Genomic DNA, 20,939 nt, shown 5'->3' on the forward strand with positions numbered 1-20,939 from the left:
CTGATTGTAAATGGTAGGGAACATACTTAAAAGCAAGTGTTGTGTTCAACGGGCTGAAATGTTATCTTTAATTTTGTGTAGAAATCTGTAGAGAAATATTGAGCCAACATGGCAGACCTCGGAGCCCCAGTTGCAGCTCCACCTCTCTCTCTCTCTCCCACCTCCACTGTTCACGAAAAAGCCCGTGAAATAGGAGAAAAGGAGGTGTGTTGGAGCATGCGCAGAGAGGTGGTCGTCGTTTAGTTATCCCATATTTGAGGAGTCGGGCGTTACGTCACGGGCTCGTCCACGGTGCTGCTGGGGCTTGAGCGATTGACCGTCCACTCATGCAGGCACAAGCACGGGGAGACACGGGCGCACCGACGGCGACAAAAACGCGTTCACCTCTTCAATTCCCTCTCCCGCTTCGCCACGGAATGAGCTGAGCGGAGCCGGGCGGCTGCAGGGGCTTCTTCTGTTCCGACTGGACGATCCCGGTGTGGCATGGTGTGGTGAAAGCACGGAGCCCACCGACACGCAGAAGCTTTCCTCCCCCTCTGTGCATCATGTTTGGATGCCGATAATCAATTAGAAATATACATGAGTGCGCTGCTGCATCGCCTATAGCCTCGCCGGGCTGTAGCCACACTCCTTTGATCTGTGCAGAAGCCCCCTGCGTGTGAAGCGGCCACCGTGCGGGGCTGAGAGGGTGCAGCCGGGCGGACAATCGCGCACCCGGACCCGCTGAGGAAGAAGGGGTTCGGATGAGGTGCTCGATCGGACTGTTTGGTTCCAGAAATCCAGCCAACTTTTCGTCTATTCCCTTCTAACAGCGGTGCCGTCGGAGGGGGGGCATTGCTCCGGAGATGGCGATGAGGTTGCTCTACTTGGGATTTCTACTCTGCTCGGGGATCGTGTCTCCTAACGGTGCAACCGTAGGTAAGAAGCCTGTTGTTGTGTTATCTTGCATTGTGATACTCGGGGAACGCATGAGCCACTTTTAACCCCCCCCCTCTTTCCTTGCAAATGCATCAGGGCCCAGAGTTGGAGGCAGGAAAAAATGGGCTCATGATAACACATTGGCTCCTTCACGGGCAAACATCGATCATGATGGAAAAGCCTTGAAATCGGAGAAAGCACCGCACAAATATTGCTGTTTTTCAGCCTCAAAAAATGTGTCTGCGTTGTGTAGCAGGGCTCCAGTGTGAGCAGACAGTGTGAGAGGGCCTCCCTGTGAGGATAGCGCACACTGGGGTTATTCACTGCCGGAATATTCAGCAGGTAAAAGGCAACACATGCTTGAGCGACCTATTTAAAACAAACAAAACAAACAAACAAACAAACAAAAAACAAAACTGCATCATATCTGATTGACTGCCACAAAAACAGTAAACAACTCCTCATTCTGTGCATGGCTCAGCTGATAGCCACCATTCAAGCCAAACCTGCTGCTGCTTCTTCTAATTCACAAAAAACCCCATAATCAGCACACTTGACTTCCATATCAAACCTGCGGGATCCGCTTGGTTCAGATCAGCTTTCATGTTTGTTTTCAGTTACTTGGCGCAGATGAAAACAACAGTTGTCTGCTGGCTCTTTATGGCGCGGCTTGTCCCTACGTGCAGCGTCAGTTTACTGCCTGGGAATTACGGTTTATTGGTGACAGCTAGGTAGCTCCTGTCTCGCACTGATGTGAAGAATCGTGCACGGAGCTCCCCGATTGTCGAAATCCCCGAGTGCAATAATGAGGCATCAAATGCACCATTGCTTTTGTGACAGTGCAGTGCAGACCTGTTGATTTTTACTGTAGGGAAGGAGAAAAATCGCACGTTTCTTTACATTTTCTCTTCATCTCATCTCATCTGCACTCACATGAATGCTTAAAAACTCATGCACTAGAACTGATGCCAAGTCCAGCTGTGACCTGACTGCACTGGATGAATGTATGTAGTGTCAATCTGAAGTGACACATGAAAAAAGTCTCCATTCTTGCCTCGTACAAAAACAAAAATCGAGGACAGCTTTGTGTGGGAAGATCTTATATAAGTTTCATTAGAGTTTAGTGGAGGGAGAGCCATAGCTGAGGTTACATACAGGAGAGGGGAAGCTCCTCCCTCCCCTCCTCCTCCTCCATCAGTATGTAACATCTGGACACAGGGAGACCATTAATCCAACTTAGACGCAACTGAAAGGGTGGGTGGGAGGGTAGGCTGAAGAGCTCGGGGTGAGGGAGGGTGAAAAAAAAAAAAAACTTCACCAAGAGTCAAGTCTTGGAGTTGACACATAGTTACATCACAGAGAGTCTTGGATGGAAGCGATGGGATGTATGTGAGTTATGTCATTAGTAACAGCTGATTTACCAGCGTCCCATTGGAGGATCAGAGGGAGGGGAAGAGACTGGATACCAAAGATTAAGTTAATTAATGGATAGATCTCTTCGATATTGATCTTTAAAGTTGAAAAGAGTTTATTATTTTTGGTGCTTCATCTTTCAGACTGCCAAAATGTATTCCAGCACAATGCTTGGAGCCTTCTAGATCTTGTGAAGTCTTGAGAGAATATAAGTAAACCTGCACGCAATTTAAACTGAAGCTAGTTTCTGATGTATGATTGCGAAACATCTCGGTAATAATGGAAAAATAGACCAGTCACAATTCATAAAGCCCAAAGAGAGACATTCAGATTGATTTTTAGTTCCATCTATCGACTTAAAACCTAGATCTGTTCATTTAACACTACATCAGCAGTATAAAAAGCAGCAAATTTTAACATTTGAGAAGCTGGAAAATGAAACATTTTGCACTTTATTTCCAAAACTAATAACTGAATGAGAGATGACTGGATGAGTCATTCATTAGACATTTCACTGGCAGTCCTTGTGATCACAATATTACAAAACTGTAAAGTTTCTGCTTCTTCATTGTGAGGATTGGATGTTTTTCTCTGTATGTGATGCTTGTTGTAATAAAATGAGTATCATTGGGTTTTTTATAATAAAAAAAAAAGTAATTTGAAGGCAGCAATTCGGCATTGGCAAGATTGCAGTTAGGTATTTTTGCGATTTTCTGGCAATTTATTGACCAAATGATTGATCGAAGAACAATTTGGAAAATTAAATGACAATGAAAATGATTCCAAGTTGCAACCCTAATCGATTAAAGTTGTTGCTGATTAAGTGGTAGACGGTTGATTAACCCTTTGATGCCTACATGGGTCAAAAGTGAACCAAATCCATTGGAAAATGGGTATCTCCTGACCGACACTGTGCATCAAAGGGTTAAACAATCTACCTATTGTTTCAGCTATACCTGACATTACAGTCACTGTTACAGGGAGTCAAATGGGTTGTCATTTCAGCAGTTTGATTTCAACTCTTAGCTTAGAAAACTGTTTTTCATTTGGTTTTGAATTGCACACATACCACATTTCAAGAAGCTAAATGGTCCAACGTGGTGTGCCTTGGATCTCTACATACAGTTTGAAAGTATCCTGAGCGTGCATATACAATCTCAGCAACCTTCAGAGGGCGAAGAATCCCGTTGGTGAAATGTTTAAATGTGGGTCAGGGGCTAAAAAGGTTGAATTCCTGAGGAGTCCACACTCTGTTTGCCTGACCCTTTTAATGGGACCTTTTCCTCAGAACTGTCACTGGAAACATCTGCTGGAAAAATTCAGCATCCTTCATACAAATTCAACAGATAATAGAACTCGGATTGCTCTCTTCAGCCTTTCCAAGTGGAGGTCACTGGGGAGTGGTTATTGTAACTCTACACCTGAGGCTGTCTGTTGACTGCAAACTTATCAGGTGGCACAGATTATCCCCAAAATGATTTTCTGCCATTGAAAATCTTCACACACACCAAAAAGCAATAGGATTAAAAGAAATATTTGCAGTGAAATACAACCAGGTGTCCGGTCTCGATACATTCTTTGGCTTGTGTGTTATATTTTATATAAAGCTTATGTGCAGGTGTTTTGCATTTTGCTCCTCTGAACCGAATGAAAATATTCATGAAATGATGATAGCAGACGGTGGTATTCTTGACTGCAGTCGGCGGAAAGATCCCCTTTTTATCCCTCCACTTCCTGCACTGCATTGCAATCAACTGTGACTAGAAGGTAAAACCAGATTAACATAAATGTCTTCAGTGTTGTTGCCCACATACTGAAGGCGTGAGACCGCAGTGTTTGTTGACTGTGAATAGCAGGGGTGTACTGTAATTGGTGTTTTCTGCAAGCTACATCACTGTTTATCCTGTTTAGCTCCTAAGACCCCAAAAGGAATGGATTGGCTTTAACCAAATAGAGTGTGTGGGTTTGTGTTAATTCCGCTCTGTAAGATTCGTTGGGTTTTTGATTAAATCAGGCCCTCTAGGCTTTTTAGTTTCCGTTTCTTTCCAGTGTTAATATGGTGACGTCTCTGAGAAATTCGATTTTTTTTTTATTTGAACACGCAGAACATGAACAAAACACATTTTAGTAATAAAGATAAAGCTGTTCAAACGTTGCAAAGCCTAGAAGCTTTTGCTTTACGTCTGGTAGAGCTGTGAGAAGACTGGGTTTTGTTGCTCCTGTTTTATGTGATGGTGAACTCAACACTTGATGCTTGGAGGTGGCCACCCAGGAGAGTTTCAGCTGCAGATCTTTGTGTGATGGTCTTGTTGTCTTCACCAGCTCACGCACACGTGTGCTCAGATGTCGGCAGTGTTGCTAACTTCGTGCTTGACTGGAGAATTGATTGATCTCAGGGACTCTTGGCTGCTTTCATACCTGGTCAGAGGAGAGGATCAGATACATGGAGATAAGATTTCAATTTCATGGCCTGCTGCAATGTGTGAAAGGTGTTTACGTTGATCAGAGTCACGGTGCTTGGTCTCACTGGATTGTAAGTGCACGTGTAACAAACTTTATGGTGTTAGTTGCAAGATATTGACACAAGTCAGTGTAAACAGTACTTATATCTAAGGGAATAGAAACATCAGAAAAAAATCACTGAGGATTGTCAAGTGCTATTCAAAATTTGGAAAGTATTTGGACCAGGAGTTCAGTAAACTCTTGTATTGCTTACAAAAAACTTCAAAAATTTGCTTATCACCTAGGAAAATATCACTGCTTTTGAGATCCAAATTATATATTATATCAATTTCAGGGATTTTGTCATATTGTTGTAGATATCAATTTCATTTCTATGGATGGGCATGGATAGACTTCTCTGAATAATAATAATGATCATGATCATTAGAATCATAGTTGTGACAAAAATAATCATAATTTTGTGTATTTAGTCCTTTTTAAAGAGGAGAAAATGTCCCCTCTGTGGGATTTAAGGTTATGAAGGTTTAAGGTTTAATCTGTCTAATCTATCTTTTTAAACCATTTACAAAGCATTTTACATACCATTTAAAAAGACAAGCAACTGTTCAAGGATATCACAGTAAAAGACAACGAAAGATGCTAATACAAGCTGTGAAATCAATAAAAACAAGTGTAAAATAGGGAGTTTTTGAAAGTAAGACAATGTGTTAACTCTTCCAGAAGGTCATTCCACAACTGAGGGGCCCAAAAATAAAAGGTTCAGTCACCTTTACTTTTAAAGTTTGGGGAAGGAATGGGTCAGCGTGACCTACCAAAGGATCTCAAGTTGCATTTCAGCTTGTAGGAGGTCAGAAGGTCGGCCGTATATTCTGGCGCTAACCCTGTACAAGCCTTAAAATGATCATTAGAATTTAAACGTCTATTCTTAAACAGCCTGGAAGCCGGTGAAGTGAGTTGCTTTTGTTCTCTCCTGTTGGGCCAAGTTATGAGTCTGGCTGTAGCAATTTGAATTAGTTTAGGTTTATTAAGGTTTTGTTGTGTGAGACAAGAGCAGAGTGTATTGTAGTAGTATAACTGCAATGGAATGAATGCATTAATTACTGTTTGCAAGTTCTTGAAACATAAAAATAACCAAAGTTTTGAAAGTTTTGATATTAACGATGGTTAGCAGTGTCAGTAGGAAGGCCACCAAGTGATAACATGTTTATAAATGGGAAAAACTACTCTAAATATAAAGCTGAAATGTCCACCATTTTATAAAATGTGTTTTTTCACAGAAATTCACTGAAAATGCTATGATAATTGGTGTCAAATGCTGCAGACTGATCCCACAGGAATAAAACATTAGTTACGACCAGATGATTCAAAATCCCAACAAGTGTAGTTTCTGTGTTGTGACCTACCCTTGTTACCATTCATAAAAGGAATTTACCTACTCTACTACGATTATTTTCTGGGAACGTTGCAAGAAATAACAGTTTAGAGATTGGACTAAAATGATCAAGAATATCTTGGCATATTGTTTTAAAGGAGAGGTTGTCCTGCTGCTTTTATAAAAGTCAAAGTCCAGATGACATTGAAAAGTTGAATACTGTCACCAGAAACTGACAAGTTATGAGAAGGGTTTCTGTCAGAAAGTTTGTAGGAATTGTGTCAAGAAAGCAACAAGAGAGTTCTTCACTTAGGCAAAGGTTTTAGTTACATTCTCAATTGTTCATTTTTCCAAGGAGGTTGTGGCCTTTTCTTAAAATACAATGGCCCATAACCAGTTAGATGAACTCTGTGGTTCCCAAGAAAACAACCAAGACTGAAAACATTACTCTGCTTGTCATTGTCCACAGATGCTATGTAGAAGTGAAGTAAGTGGAAAAAAGCTGAGTTGTTGGGACAATCATTCTCTGCACACTTTAATTTACCAGTACAAACTGTTCATTAGATGAGTTAAGTCTTCCATGCTGGCACTGTGGCATCAGCTGCTTTCTCAGATGGCCTAAAGAACATCCACGACAAGTTGGCATCTTTTATTTCATAGTCAAGTTTCATGATCTCACCACTCAACAAAGAGGTCATCTGTTAAGATGTGAAGTGGATGACAGCTCATTTGTGTATTGTTTATGAGTCATTCCTAGCAATTATTGAACCAGTAACATTCCTCCCTCCTGCCTCCTTTAGAGTGAGTCTAATGAGGGATTCATAGTGATCCACACACTAAATCACGCAAACAACCATCCTTCAGCTCAAGCAAATATTCTTGTTTAGGAAAATGGTGAATTTATTCCCCTTCCTACCCTTTTGCTGGCAGCTTCAAAGGACAGGAGCAAGCCCACATTTACAATCATCTGAGTCGCACTGAATGCCTCAATTTATGTGGTCCGGCCTTCATTTTGTGGCTCCCATGTTCTGTTTTCATAACAGCCGAATCTGGGTTGACTTTTCCCCACACAGAGCTGCGCTATGCGGAGACTACAGGGTCAGTGTGAAGACCTCTGCTTCAGCGGCATCATGAGCCCATTTCCATTTATCTTTCATGCCCATCAATCACACTCACTCAATGTAAGTCTTTTTACGGCACTGCATTTTACTGCTTTTGCCTGTGACGTCCTGCAGAGCCTCATCAGGTTACCTCCGAGGTCAAAGCTGAACCTTTTTGTTGTGCAATGACACAAAAACAAGGCTTTCAGGCACTAGAGTAGGCACTCACTCAAACTCAGTCTTCTGCTGTTTATGCACGTTCAAGCTCTTTGAACATGGCTGTTGCGTTTTAGAACGTGAATAGCCTATGGATATTATATGAGCACCGTGAGTTGGGTTTAAGTGCCTTGATGCCTGGCTGTGACTTGGCTTGCACAAAGCTAAGTGGTTGTTTCCACTGGATGGGCAGTGCACAGTGTGACCATTGAAGAAGTTGTTTCAAAGGCTGCGGCGGTTGCTAAATTAGGGCCTTACATTAGACCGTGTTTATTACACTTTTATCCATTCTTGCATATTAGAGTGTCCTGTACATTCAACCCTCTTACACCTAAAAGGCTCTTATTTTGGTAAAAAACAAACAAGCCTCCATCTGAATAATTAAAACAGTGCACAGATTTCGAATAACAACTTCTCTCTGCCCTCATTCTGCTCCCCGTGGTCCGTGTTTGGTTTTAATTGTTAGTTGAAATGCTTGGATTCTAGCTTTGAAATCCTGCTAAACTGAGCACAGAGAAATCGCTTCAAACTTGACCTCAGGGTTCTAATTACACACTGTAGTCGAGTTGCTTTTCCTTTTTTCTCCACCCCCTGAAAGACCCGCATTTCACAATCCTGGGCCAGAAGGGCAGAAGTGATGGTTGACGGGAAACAGTCCAGGTTTCATTCTTACTTTCTCATGTCACTGTCATTGCACCCAGCAAGGCCAGAATCCCATTTATTTATTCATTCAAGTCATTTCACTTTCCCATTCGTACTGTTATCTTTTAACAGCATTTAATAGAATCCATGCTCTATTGCTCAGCCTCAAAATTATGCACAAGGGCATTGGGCTGGGTTGAATATGTGCTCAGTGTTCAAGGCTTGTGCTTGTGAGACAAAAAAGTAAATTTCATATATCAAATTGTTTGGCGAACATTCGAGTTGAGTCTGTGTGTTTGTAGAGGACACTCATTGTGATGATAGTGTGGTGTTTTTTTTTTTAACTAAACCAAACTTGCAGTACATATCACAGCCAAATGGAACCATCTCTCACACTTTGTATATTAACTCTCTGGCAGTCTGGCAGCAGAGAAGAGACCGAGCAACAAGTACTTTTCCCTTGATTTCAAAAGCCCGAGCTGTGTGGTTTCTTTTAAAAACCTAGCTGTTCGTCTGTAACGGATTGTCTTTTTCAGGCAAAGCTATACACATGAAACCAATTAGAAGGTGCTGGAATGTGCTGCATGGATCTGGAGTTGATCTGTAGAGAACGGATGGCCATATTGAGGCAGACAGATCTGGGTGGAGGTGGGGAAAGTGGGTCATTGTTGCGTCCCAGCCGGTGATGGTGTCTGGAGGCCTCCATCATTTTGGCTGCAGAATCGGTGCCACAACACTATTTACTCACCACCTCATCCTGTCCCATCCCACAGTGTCTCTTTTGACCTTTGAGATTGCTTTCAATTTTTTTTAGGTTACATAAAAAACAAAATAACACTTAAATTCCTTTGTGCACATGAAGGGAAAGTTTTGTTCCTTTTATTTCAGGGGGGAAGTTTCTATAAGAGTCGGGGCTCTGTGTACATTTATGCATTTGCTCATTCGCTCGTGTTTAATGCCTTTTGCCATGCACAGTGCTTGGGGGAAATTCAGAGCGCTCTGTTTAAACAGTGCAGAGCTCCAGTGGGCCTGCATAAGGAAATACAGTGTGTGCTCCATACAACTGGCAGTATGCTCAAAGTCAAACCACGTCAGCCAACTGGAGCCCAGGCATCCACATACCAGGAAGTAACTCGGTGATTTATGGCATTATGTGTATGTCAACTCGGGATTTAAACATTTGTTCAGTAAATCTTTTAATGACAACACCACGGAGGAGCTTGTAAGTCAGTTTAGCTCCTCTTTGGCAATCACGCTTAGCCCATTATTCTCCCCTCAGAGCACCAAAAAAGGGCAAGTGTACTTGTTGAATTATAGCAATTAAAAAAATAAATCCCATGTCTCTGCTTCATGCTACTCATTCCATGTAGAGTTAGGTTTCATTGGCCCAGCTCATGACTTCACAATGACTTCTCAATTTGACATTATAATGAGGAAAGAAAGTAGAATTACAGTCTGATTTCTAAGTTTGGCACAAACCTCCCCATTTAGTGTCCTTGAATTTGTCCTTCTCCAAGTAAGAGCTTGGAATCCATTGGAGGAGAAAAATAATTATTTGAGTAGAAACACTAGTCCCATTTCTGGACAAATACTCAAGACATTTTCGCAGAGTACTGGACTCCATTTTTGGGCTTATCGTTGTCTCAATGACTTTCTCAGCGTTCATATTTAATGCCTTTACCATATCGCTCTCCCGTAAAGATATTTTAAATGATATACACTTCCAGGGCAACAGATTGTAACTGCATCAGGGTGACGGAGACACACATTTATTTATTTTTTTTGCGGAAGACAGCTGTTTTTAGAACATGCTTCAGGAAAGACAGCCAAATAAAGATTTTTGTGCATGGTGCAGCTTCTGTTCAGGAATAGATTTTCCAATAGCACTTTCAAAGTTGCTGTAACTGAACAATGGTGTGAAACTCAAAACTCCTGAGGGTTTCGATTAAGGCTGCAAAACTTTGTTTTCTCGTGTTTCTCTCTAATTAGGTGCATTTTTGCGCTAATAGACATCCACAGGATGGTTGTTTTTGTCAAGTATCTGAATGTGGAAGGGATGTGTTTTTCATGTCTGATCTTTTTAAAGTTGCACGCAACAGAAGGGGAAGTTATTATTTTTATTTATCTTTTTAAATCTGATAATCCTCTTGTTTTGTGATTAGGATATTTTACTGCTGTGGGATTTCCTACCATTTAGTCACAGCAGCGTGATCAAGTTGCCATTCAGCTGTGGCAGGAAATGCTTCACTTGGAATGGTATTATCAGGCGAGAACTCTTTTGGAAGCGAGCACACTGGGCTTAAACGAGTTCATGTAAGCAGAGTATGTACCTTGATTCAATGGGATTGGTGTTTGCTGCCGGTCCGGTCCCAGGAGACTAAATAAAGGCCTTTCTTATCCGCTTTTGTAGGTAGAAAGGACATGAATGCTCTAACATCATGGCCTGATTTGGACCCCCCAAAAATTGTCAGCATTTTGGCAGTAACTTTGGAAAAACAGTGACTTTGCAGACTGAATTAACAATTCGCATCTCTGTTTGGGATATTTCAGTGGGCTTTGAAAGAGGAGTGCTGAAGGGGAGGGCTGCCAGTCTTTGCCCCAGTCTCCAACCCCTCCTCAGCCACAACCTCCAATTAGGCTTAGAGGTTCTCCCCTCTGCGGTCGTTTCATGCTGGTGTGTAAAGCGATGATAAAATTAGAACCCACAATGTTTTATTTCCAGTTTTATGCCCACTCATAGGGAACAACTGGTTCAGCCCAGCTGGTTCACACAGGGACCAGAGAGTCTGAGGGAATGCCTTCACATAGCAGAGGGTTCAATGCTTTCAGTCATTGCAGCTCAGGGCCCAGTCAGTATGGCTGCTGCTGTGCTTGTAGGCTGTTGAGGCAGATTAAATGGCAACATATAAGGACGGGCAAATCCTGTGTATTTACCACCAGCCCATATGCACCAGGACATTGGTAAACTGAAAGGAGACAAATCTAACAAGTTGGCCTGAGGCCAGTTTGTCTCCTTCTCATTCCTCCACCGAGGGGTTGGGTGTGTGCATGTTGTCTTTACTGAGTCAGTGGTCTTGTCCATGCCTCTACAGCTCTCTGTCTCACTCTCAAATTTTACATCCTGTCATATCTTTATGACATTTAATAGACTCTGGGGCATGACGTCTCTAAGCTAAGTGTAAATCTTATCCTCTTCTATCACTTGATTTCTTTTTTCTAAGTCTTGCTCCTGCCATTGTGTAAACAGTGGACTGGGGCTATAGCCGTGCATTTTAAAATCCAGCCCTCTCTTATTCTTAATCTCCTCGAGTATCACGGTGTTGTTCATATTATGATAATACTGTGATTTGATCCCTGCAACCCTTTAGCTTCTAATTGTATCCACAAAAACATGACACTCACACGTCCTATTGTGTTACTTACACATACACTTCGCTGTCGGATGAAAAAAGACCAGGGGCTAAACCCCTTAGTCTGACAGTCAAAGGGAACGTGATTGCAATGATACACTAGCCTCATGCTCTCTTGTGATTTCAGTCACATCCCAGCCCTCTTGCGGTGCACCCCACCACCACCCACCCCAAACACCTCCCTGCCTGCCAAGTACATAGGGAGGCAAGTCATCCAGGGCGAGCGAGGGCTCAGTCTCTGCAGAGAATCACAATGAGACCTTTGGTGCTGTCCTTCCCAGAGCAGTGCTGCACAACAGTACAGTAACAGCAGCCTGCTCGCTCAAATTGGCCATTGTGGTCTGCTTTTCATTGTGTGTGACATTTTTGACGATTCACATAAAAGAAAGCATTTCCCCTGTTTATATCTGGCAACCTATTTTCATTCCTCTGTATACTGAGGGGAAAAGGTGGACTTAGAATTTCAGTTTTCTCCACATCTGTTTTTGAATGAAGATGAAAATGTACTCTCTTAGTAGTATTTTTTCTTTTTTTTCTTATAATTTGTTCCATTTAAACAGCCACATAAACTGAATTACAAAAAAAAAAACTAAGCTCCTGGTGATATGTAGCCTTGCGTTCCTTATAGATGAATAGAATTCCACTTATGGGTGCTTCAAGCTTTTAAACCTAATCTTTTAAAGTTTTAAAGAGATCCAGCCAGTTTTCATTCAGTCTGCTTTCTACTGGAAAAATAGCCCGTGTGAAAATTGATAAGGTAATAGCTTTTCAATGCGGCCAGCAGGGTAATTCAGTTTGCCGCCCAGCTGAATTGTGGTAGAGACAGAAATCTCAAGGAAAAAGGAAAAACAAGGAAATGAAACTTAAACTATCTTTATTGCTAGATACCACTTGAAGTAAGTGAGAAAATGTGTTTCCTCTTTTGTCATTTGGATGAAATGACCCCAAGAATCAATTTCCAAATAAGCGGCAAATTTGGCGCTGACAGGCTGATGCGGCGCCGTGAAGGTAGAGCTCCATTTGAACAGGTTTTTCTCCGAGTTAAAGCTTGTCAGCGGTGTCAGAGCGCTGATGGGTCGTGAGCGTTGCTGTGGTGCTGCTCGCCTGTGGTACACCTCAACAATCTGTGCTGACTGGCTGCCCAGAACTACCATGCTCTGCAGTTTCCCATGGGTCAGATGGTGATTGAATGCCCAGTTATGTCTTAGCTGTGACACATGAAAGAGCCTCTGTGGTGAGAGTTGAAAAACACCTTAAGGGCAATAAAAAAAAAGCAGAAAGAAATTAGACGTCCGTAAGGAAGGGAAACAACAAACAAACCCAGAACTACAAGGCACCACTGTTTATAAACTTGTAGAGGAGTTTTGTTTTTTCTGTGCCTGTTGGTCTTTTGATACAAAAACATCATTGTAAACTTGGGTTGACCCTTCCATGTTGCTTTGCCCCTCTGAGGTAAAGATCTATGCTGCTTGAAGTTGGAAATTTCCTATGTAGATTCTGCACGGAGGAGAATGGCTGTTGAAAACTGCTGAGCAACAGAAGCACAGCAAATTTAATAAAACGTTTACTTTCATGGTGAAATTTCTTCGACTGGTGGCATGAGGCTTTCTTTTTTTTAAAAAGTGTATTTGTGATTTGAAAGCATTTCCAGACGCAGTGGCTTTTTCTTGATGACACATCAGCTTTTCCCTGCTTTTTTTTTTTCCAGCTCCCAAACTTGATGACCAGCCCAAGACTTGCAGCTCTAAGCAGTTTGTATGTAAGGACCAAGTGACCTGCATCTCCAAAGGTTGGCGCTGCGATGGGGAGAAGGACTGTCCAGATGGCTCGGACGAATCACCAGATATCTGTAAGTGTGCCCACGTGAAACGCTACTAAGTCTGTCTCCCAGCAGGCGTCAGTCTTCAGCTCTCGTGTTCTCTCCAAGCTGTTCAAGGCAACGAGGCTTATTACTAGTTTCACTCAGCTTTTGTCGTGAAATATTCAACAATATTTAAAAATATATTTTTCTATGCATCATGTCATCGCAGTTTTCTTCCTCCACATGATGCTACAAGGCATCCGAATGAAATTACTACCTGTAAATGGCTCGAAGAGACAACAGCGCACTGTTCAGACACTTTAATTTGGGCCAGAGTGAGGAGGCAGGTTATGCCCTTTCTGCAAAGGACGCTGCTCGGCTGAATTATGGCTCTTAGTGTTTAGTCTGCATGTTCGGGGATGTGTCTGCTCTTGTCTGGACTCTTGCGGGATCTGTGCAGTCGCAGAGAGTCTTGTCCCAACTACTCGCATCTGTCAGCCTCCCTATCCATAAACCATGCTGGTAAAAGCCTTCCTTCTGTTTATATGCATTCACTAATGGTGATTTTACTGTCTGCATGCGCCACACCTTACATCTGTCATGCCACAAGTATTCTCGCTGTAGTCTGGCACGCAGAGACAAGCAGCTGACACCCAGCGTTAAGGGGCTCGTTATTGTGGGTGAGACACAATTAAGTATTAACACACAACACCAGGGACTGAAAAAATGTGCGAAAGCTGAGATGCATTTTGATGCTGCGGTCACTGATGCATGCAATGCAAAATGTGAGTGTTGAAATGGAGAAAGTTAAATTACTTGGAGTAATCTGCCTTCCATTTCTGAATTAAGTACTGAAATGATTTGAAGATAAACTTTTAAACATTTTGCAAATCAGACCTAAAAGATATCGGTGAAGCTGATCAGAAAATTGTAAACCGCTGACCTCTTTCTTACAGTAAGTTTAGCTAAAGTTATTGGACAGGATTTTTTTTGGAGGAAATAAAATGATCAGTTTGATTTGTATATAACAGCAATCGCAGGAAAACACAGAACTTGAGGAATTTTACGTAAGTGTGCCCCAACTGATTTATCCAAGCAAGCCATGGCCATACAGTTTCTTCCCTTTTCTGCTAAGCAATTGAACTGAGTGAATTTTCTATAGCACTTATGTAATTTAGTGACACAGACAATGGTGTGATTCATCTTCTGCAGGGAGGGATGGAGACCCGTGTTTCACCAGAACATCAAGATATGTTCTGCTCAATTACCTGCTTTCCATGGGCTCTGCTCTGTCGTTTTACCTTTAGTTAAGGCGCTCCTCCGTTCGTGTTAGTTTTTTGATTCGGTCGTAATAAATTCTTACTGCAATTAATGCACTTTCTCCCTGCACAGCGCCACGTGTTTGCAGTCTAACAAGCACAGTCAGAGGCAAGGCACTTTTTAAGTATCACAATGAAAGGCAGCCAGACTGTGATTTTATCCACAGTCGTTTAGTTGATCCATCCATTAAATCTGAGTAGTGTTTAGACTGGAGGGCTGCAGATAAAGCTACAGAGTGAATGGGCCCGAGCCAGCATAGATGGAGACAGGAGGGCTTGGAGGAGTATCGTTCTGGAGGTTATTTAAAATCCTCCTCTGACTCAGAGGAATGGAAAAGTCTTTTTCTCTGTATCCTGGCTTTTCCATTCATGGGGCGAAACAGTTTGCAGGTCATCGGCCCGCTTACTCCCCTACTGGACAGCATCATGAGAGGCAATCTAGCCAGCGAGCTGTAAACAAGGCTGCTCGCGGCTGAGCCTTTGTGGGAACCGTAGATATAAAAGCAGGCTTTGATCCGTCTTAAAGGGGGACTAAAATCTGGATCCGCTGCATTAGTTTTTTTGCTGATGCAGTTTTTTATTTTGAAAAGTTCAAGGTATCATCTGTTCACCCACTGCTTTGTTTTTATCAGCTGCAAAGTTTACAAAGGGAGTTGAACTTTCACTTTAAAAGCTATGTTTATGTCAGTCAGAAAATTCCAAGAAATTCCCTGCTTTCTTGACTTTTGTTCCAACATGCCCCCAAACCACGGTCTAATTTTGTGTGTTAATGTTGATGTGAAATAGAGGGGCGCATGATGCTATAATTATGACATTATATAGAGTTTAAGTTAATTACTAACTGCAGACTCGGTTTGCAAAGATATACTGGGAGAGATATGGCAGGACAAAGGCATTTTTCCTCTTTTCTTCCTCCTTCCACTCCTCTGTTGCTCTTACCCGGCCCACCCCCCTCCTTCTTGGCTGTACTCTTGTCCTGTTGTGGGATTGCCCCACAGTCTGGCTGTCCTGTAAATCATAGACTGTGTCACTGCAGGCGCTGCTTGCAGCCAACACGGAGCTTTGGTTCTTGAACAGACTTCTACATGATTTGAAAAGCGTGCAACAAAAGAATCTGTTTTATTCCACTCACCCTAAGGCTCAAATGTCATCATGAAAACCACACAACTGTAGCCAGTTTGGTTGAAGCACAGGCTATTTTTTTCCTCGTGCCGTGAATGCCACCTGTTTTGTTTACGATGATCGTGAATTCACTCACTGTCAGAGTGCTGGGTGTTGTAAATGTGTGCCTTTTGTCTGGATCTTTGATGTACACTTCTAGTATCCAAACTGCAACTAAGAGTGCTCTTCAGTATCGTACTGTCTGGAGGTCTAATTGCCTGTCGTTTCCAAATCGTTCATCTAGGTTGTAATTACGTTGAGGAGCTAAAGACAGACTTCTGCCACAGTGGTGGGGTTGTAACGTTGCATCTCATGAGGCCTTGACATGGTGAGGTTGAGGTTGATTCCGTGGGGTAAATGTGTTATGTTAGCATCCTCTTCCTGTTTGCTTGTTTCATTAAAAGGGGCCTTGCAGCAGAGCGATGGGACAGTTCATGTATGAATGCACGTTTTCATGGATTTGCATGACTTGTCACTATAAATGGACCAGCAGAGATTTGGACAGATTGCCAGCTGTAGGGCTGTCATAGTCGTCAGACCCCCGGTGTGCATCTCCCTCTCGTAGCCCCCAGTGCACAGATAGCCATCAGCAGGCTGCCTGTACAGACTTCTGTCTGCAGGTGTGACCCTGTCGTCCTCTCCCAGGGACTGCACTGACTCCCCCTCACTGCTCTGCTTCAGCTGCCTTCAGACAAGCCATTTCACCTCAATTACATCCAGGCTTAGGGCTCAGGAAGTGGTTGACATGGGCCCTTAGGACTGGAAGTTTATGCTCGGTGTATCTCAGCAATGGTGCTTCGTGCCGGCCTAATGCTTTTTTTTAATGCTTCTGTAGGTAGTTGTTGTAGGTTGTCAGAATGATCTCTATCTGGCAGAGATAAAGTGTGATGGAGATGGGTTGCTCATAATATTTTGCCAGGATTTTGTTGCAGAAGGTAAGCAGACCGTGTCTGCATGAGATGTGGGTCAAGAGATGTGGTTTCTGGGTTGTATTGTGTACATGTAGGCAGTATTTAGTTGGGTGTATGTTTGTGCACACAGCTCTATTTTAGAGCTTGTTTCTTAGACTGCAGTGGTTTATCTACAGCAGGTTAGAACCAAATCCACTGAAACTTGTAGCACTAACAGGGTTCTCCGACACTCACTAGTTTTGCTGTTTCAGATCAGTGTCACATCAGCAGTTTTTTATTTTTCAGTTTTTGTAGAGATATGAAAAGAGCTGTAATGATGACTTGACGTTTAACAACAATAACTGGCAAAAACTTTTGGAGCTGATTTTTAGTGCATTCCTCCAGTAAAATCTTTTTAGTGCTTTTAACTTTTGACAACCACAGCTTCAATTTTCTAAACCATGTTGCTTACAGTTTTCTCTGGATGCTGTCATTGAAATAAAAAGTGCTGTGCTGTAGCTTTGATTTCATTTCCCAGCTCTCAAAAAAAACACTGACTCCTTCTGTCTGTATGTCGAGTCTGTATGCAATTATGATGCTTGCGTGAACCAGCGACTGGGAACAGATGTTTGAATAAGCATGTAAGCACTTTCTCCGTCACAAGAAGCATTTGCCATAAAGGAATCCCTTTCAGCATCAGAAAAAAACCTTATGCAACAATTGTCTGTGCCTAATTCCCTGTTAGACATTTAACCACTGATTTAGCATGAAAATGTCCACTGGATGACTATAAAGCAGGGGGTGAAATGCATCTCAGTCATGCAAATACGCTGCCCCATCCAGTGTTAGCCCCCTCCATTCAGGGAGAGAAAATGAGCTGATTACTCAAAGTAGTTAACAGTTGCAAATAACAAGCCAATCCCTGTACTCACACTGTCAAGTTGTCATTAAAGTGGTCTCCACTGGCTTGTAGAGGTAATATATGCTGTTTATAGACACATACACATGTTGATTTGTTTTCTTTGTTGAAGCTAGAAAGTAATTTTGAGGGGATATCCCCTGGAATGCAGCTTCATAATGAAAGCGAGGGACCCTAGCCTGAAGAGGCTAAAGATATTTAATATAACTATAACCAAATCTGGACCCACAAAATCAGACACACACTCCTTATCTTGAAACGTTCCTATCTGTAAACATACTATTTCATGAGAGGACAATTTGCTCCTACTGCTCCAGTGGAAACTCCTTCAAATAGTTTGTTTGCTGTGCACGATACTGTAAGTACCTCCAAACACGCAACCATGCCGTGTCCCTTGGCCCACACACACTCCAGCCCATGCTGGTGCATGCCGTGACCCGGGGCTGGCCTGGTATGGAGGTCTGACGGGCAGATTGAGTTATCATCTCCGTGCAGCTGCAGGCGTTCGTGGGCCACACAACAAGGTTATCTGTCCATCTCTTGCCCTTGAGCCCCCCTCTGGACGCTCGCCAGCTTGGTCCTTTGCCTTTGCCCATCTGACTGTCATGCCTCAGCAGCCTCTCCAGGACAACCGAGTAGAGCCGGCTGCTGAGGTGCCGGTGGGCTGGGATGGAGTGATCGGGAGAAGGAGTGTTTCTACAGAAAAAGGCCTTTTGTATCGGGGAAAATGAGCAGATTAGCATTTAGGCTGAGGAGGAAAATGGAAATGGCTTTGTACGGCTCTGATCCACTTTCTATAGAAGCAGCCTTTTACAGTGAAGCCGGCCTATCGTCTGTCATGTCGCTGGAGTTGCAGGGGGCACCAGGCAGGGGCAAGAGGGTCTGCAGTGGCAGTGGTTAACACACTGCTTCCACAGAGGAAGGAGCAAAGCCCTGTAAATCCCTCTGGTCTGTGGCCCTGAGCCCTCCTCAGCTTCACCAGCCTATCAACAGACCACGAACAGAGCGCTTTCTCACGCCATGCAGGCACCACTTCCCTTTCTCTGCTGTCTCCTCCACACCCTGTCTCCGTCTCTCCATCTTTCTTTATTTCCTGCGTCCCTTTGTCATCCTGTGTGTCAAACGGAAAAAAACTAGACTCAAGTCATCTCTGCTGCTCATATCTCATCTCCAGCCTTTTCTCTTGTCTGCAGAGGTGACTTAGTTTGCTGGCATGCTATGGGTAAATGTTTTATACCGTGATGTCTGATGTTTTTGAAGCTAAACACCAAACTGTATTAGTCTGTGGCAGCGCATTTAATAGACTGAAATGTTTGAACAAGCAGGTATGCAGATTTAGTAGCTTTGTACTGCTGTTTTACTGAGAGAATTCAGCTTTAAGTAATGCTCCACCCAAGCTTGAAAGTGACTGTAAAATGTTTACAGCTTTTTACGACACTGGATCTAATTGGATCAAATTAAGGTCAGTTGATTATCATGGTTTTCCTGGTTTAAAGTTTCTGTGGCGGGAAATGAAACCTTAAAAATGTGTAAAGAATTTTTCCAAACTATTTGTGGCCATAATTTAAATCTCACTACGATTGAATCCTGGGCTTGGTATGTGAAAAACACATTGGTTTAAGTGGAAATTGCTAAATTAATTTCAGACTTTTTGCACCGTTTCTTGGACGATATTGCGACATGGAAGCAATGTGTTTGTTCAGATTGTGGCACAGTGAAGACACAGATTGTATCCATCTATACAAGAGCTTTTAAATGTGTTTTGATCCTTTATCCACTGTGAAGCCAAACTTTTTGCAGCCATTTCTAAGCCTACAAGGATGAGTTTGATGCTCATGCTTCGGCTAGATTACCACAGTATAATCCAATTATAGCAATTTGTAGGTACCATTTAATGTTTTCTTATTATTGTAAAGGTATTTTGCGGTTCATCAGTCCACCAGTGAGAGCCCTGTGTGCTGTAGGTCCCTCAGCAGGGTTTAGCATAACCTCGTGCTTGTTGTTCATGCTGCTGTAAAGTGTGATTCCAAAGCGGGCCAGAGTCAGTCGGTGGGCAGGCCTGCTTGTCACCCGCACAACATATTAATTTGAGCTGACAGCAGACTTTATGGGAGTCAGTCAGGGGCTGCCATGGAACCCAAAGAGCAGGAAGAAACGCAAGCTTTTATGCTCGGGACAAAAGATCGACAGGGGATCTAAATTTAAGGTCATTGCATAACTACAGGGACTGAGGGGTGGGGGAGGGTTGCACGCAGAGCTTGAGGTGTTGGAGGGAAGAACGCATTAGGAGAGGCCGTCTTTCAACTCCCATATCTAGTGTCCATCAGACAAGCTTAATGGAACCCGCTGCATGCAAGGAATAACTGCATTCTGCTTGAAGGTGACACAGGTAGTGATGCATTGACTAAAAATCTACACTGCGCTCAGGGGAGATGTGTAATATTGTGTTTGCACAAAGTCATATTTCTCTCCAAAGGCTGCATGCTGCAATGAGAGTTTCAGTGAAGCCCAACATAAGTTCTGTATTATGACTCATAGTTTAGAATGTTTTAATCGTGATGAGCCCAAGTGCTTATTTCTTGTGTATGGGACTCGTAGAGAGAGTTTGAGAGAGAGAGCGATCATGTGGCAGACTGGAAAAAAGGTTTTCACAATTAAGATCCCGAAGGACACAGCAAGGATATGCTAATTTAGCTGTTAGCAGATCACATAGTTTAGTGCAATAATATAATCATTCGTTCAGGCCCAAAACACAGCTATTCATAATGTGCGTCGTTGAGGTGGCAAATAAATTATATGACATACAAGCATGTGAATAAACAGTAGAAGAAACTAGAGATTCTAACGCAAGGTGAGAGTTAAGAAAATATTGCTGTGGTAAAAACACGCTCAGTGCTGATCTCTCAGTCAATATATAAATTAACCTCTGGCTTATTGTAGAATAGTTCATGATGTTACAGAATGTGTTTTCTCAAGCAAATCATTAATTTGATTACTTACTTCCTAACTAAAGAGTTCACTACAACCCAAATAAACAAGTAACCTGTGTCACCTCTTATTACTGAGAGTATATGAGCCTGAAGACTGAAGTTCCAACTGATCATAAGAAGATAAAATACTAGGATCAAAAGACAATGGCAGCAAGAAAAAGGGGTAAAATCAGAAAATATATTCTAATGGCCAAAGTTTTAAAGGCAGCTTTCACATTGTAGCATACAATTATGTAAATGCAGCAGTTCTTCTCTCAGCATTTAGGTTAAAGGAGTGTGCATGGGGATATGACAGCTATAGAATCTATACAGCCAGTATCTTCTG

General features: G+C 42.6%; 1 protein-coding gene across 3 annotated transcripts in view; it reads left to right on the plus strand.

The window, feature by feature from the left end:
• The first annotated feature begins 278 nt into the window (after positions 1-278).
• lrp1ab (low density lipoprotein receptor-related protein 1Ab) overlaps positions 279-20,939 on the plus strand; it is a 93,263-nt gene continuing 72,602 nt past the window's right edge. For 2 of the 3 annotated variants that reach the window (XM_023269442.3, XM_023269441.3), the window contains exons 1-2: positions 280-918; positions 13,243-13,383. In XM_023269442.3, the coding sequence (XP_023125210.2) occupies positions 846-918; positions 13,243-13,383 (214 nt within the window). In that variant the 5' untranslated portion in view covers positions 280-845. Of the gene's footprint in view, positions 919-13,242; positions 13,384-20,939 lie in introns of all 3 variants that reach the window. The other variant, XM_035947771.2, reaches the window with a different exon arrangement.

The sequence above is a fragment of the Amphiprion ocellaris genome, chromosome 8 (assembly GCF_022539595.1).
Source record: "Amphiprion ocellaris isolate individual 3 ecotype Okinawa chromosome 8, ASM2253959v1, whole genome shotgun sequence".
Classification (NCBI taxonomy): Eukaryota; Metazoa; Chordata; class Actinopteri; family Pomacentridae; genus Amphiprion; species Amphiprion ocellaris.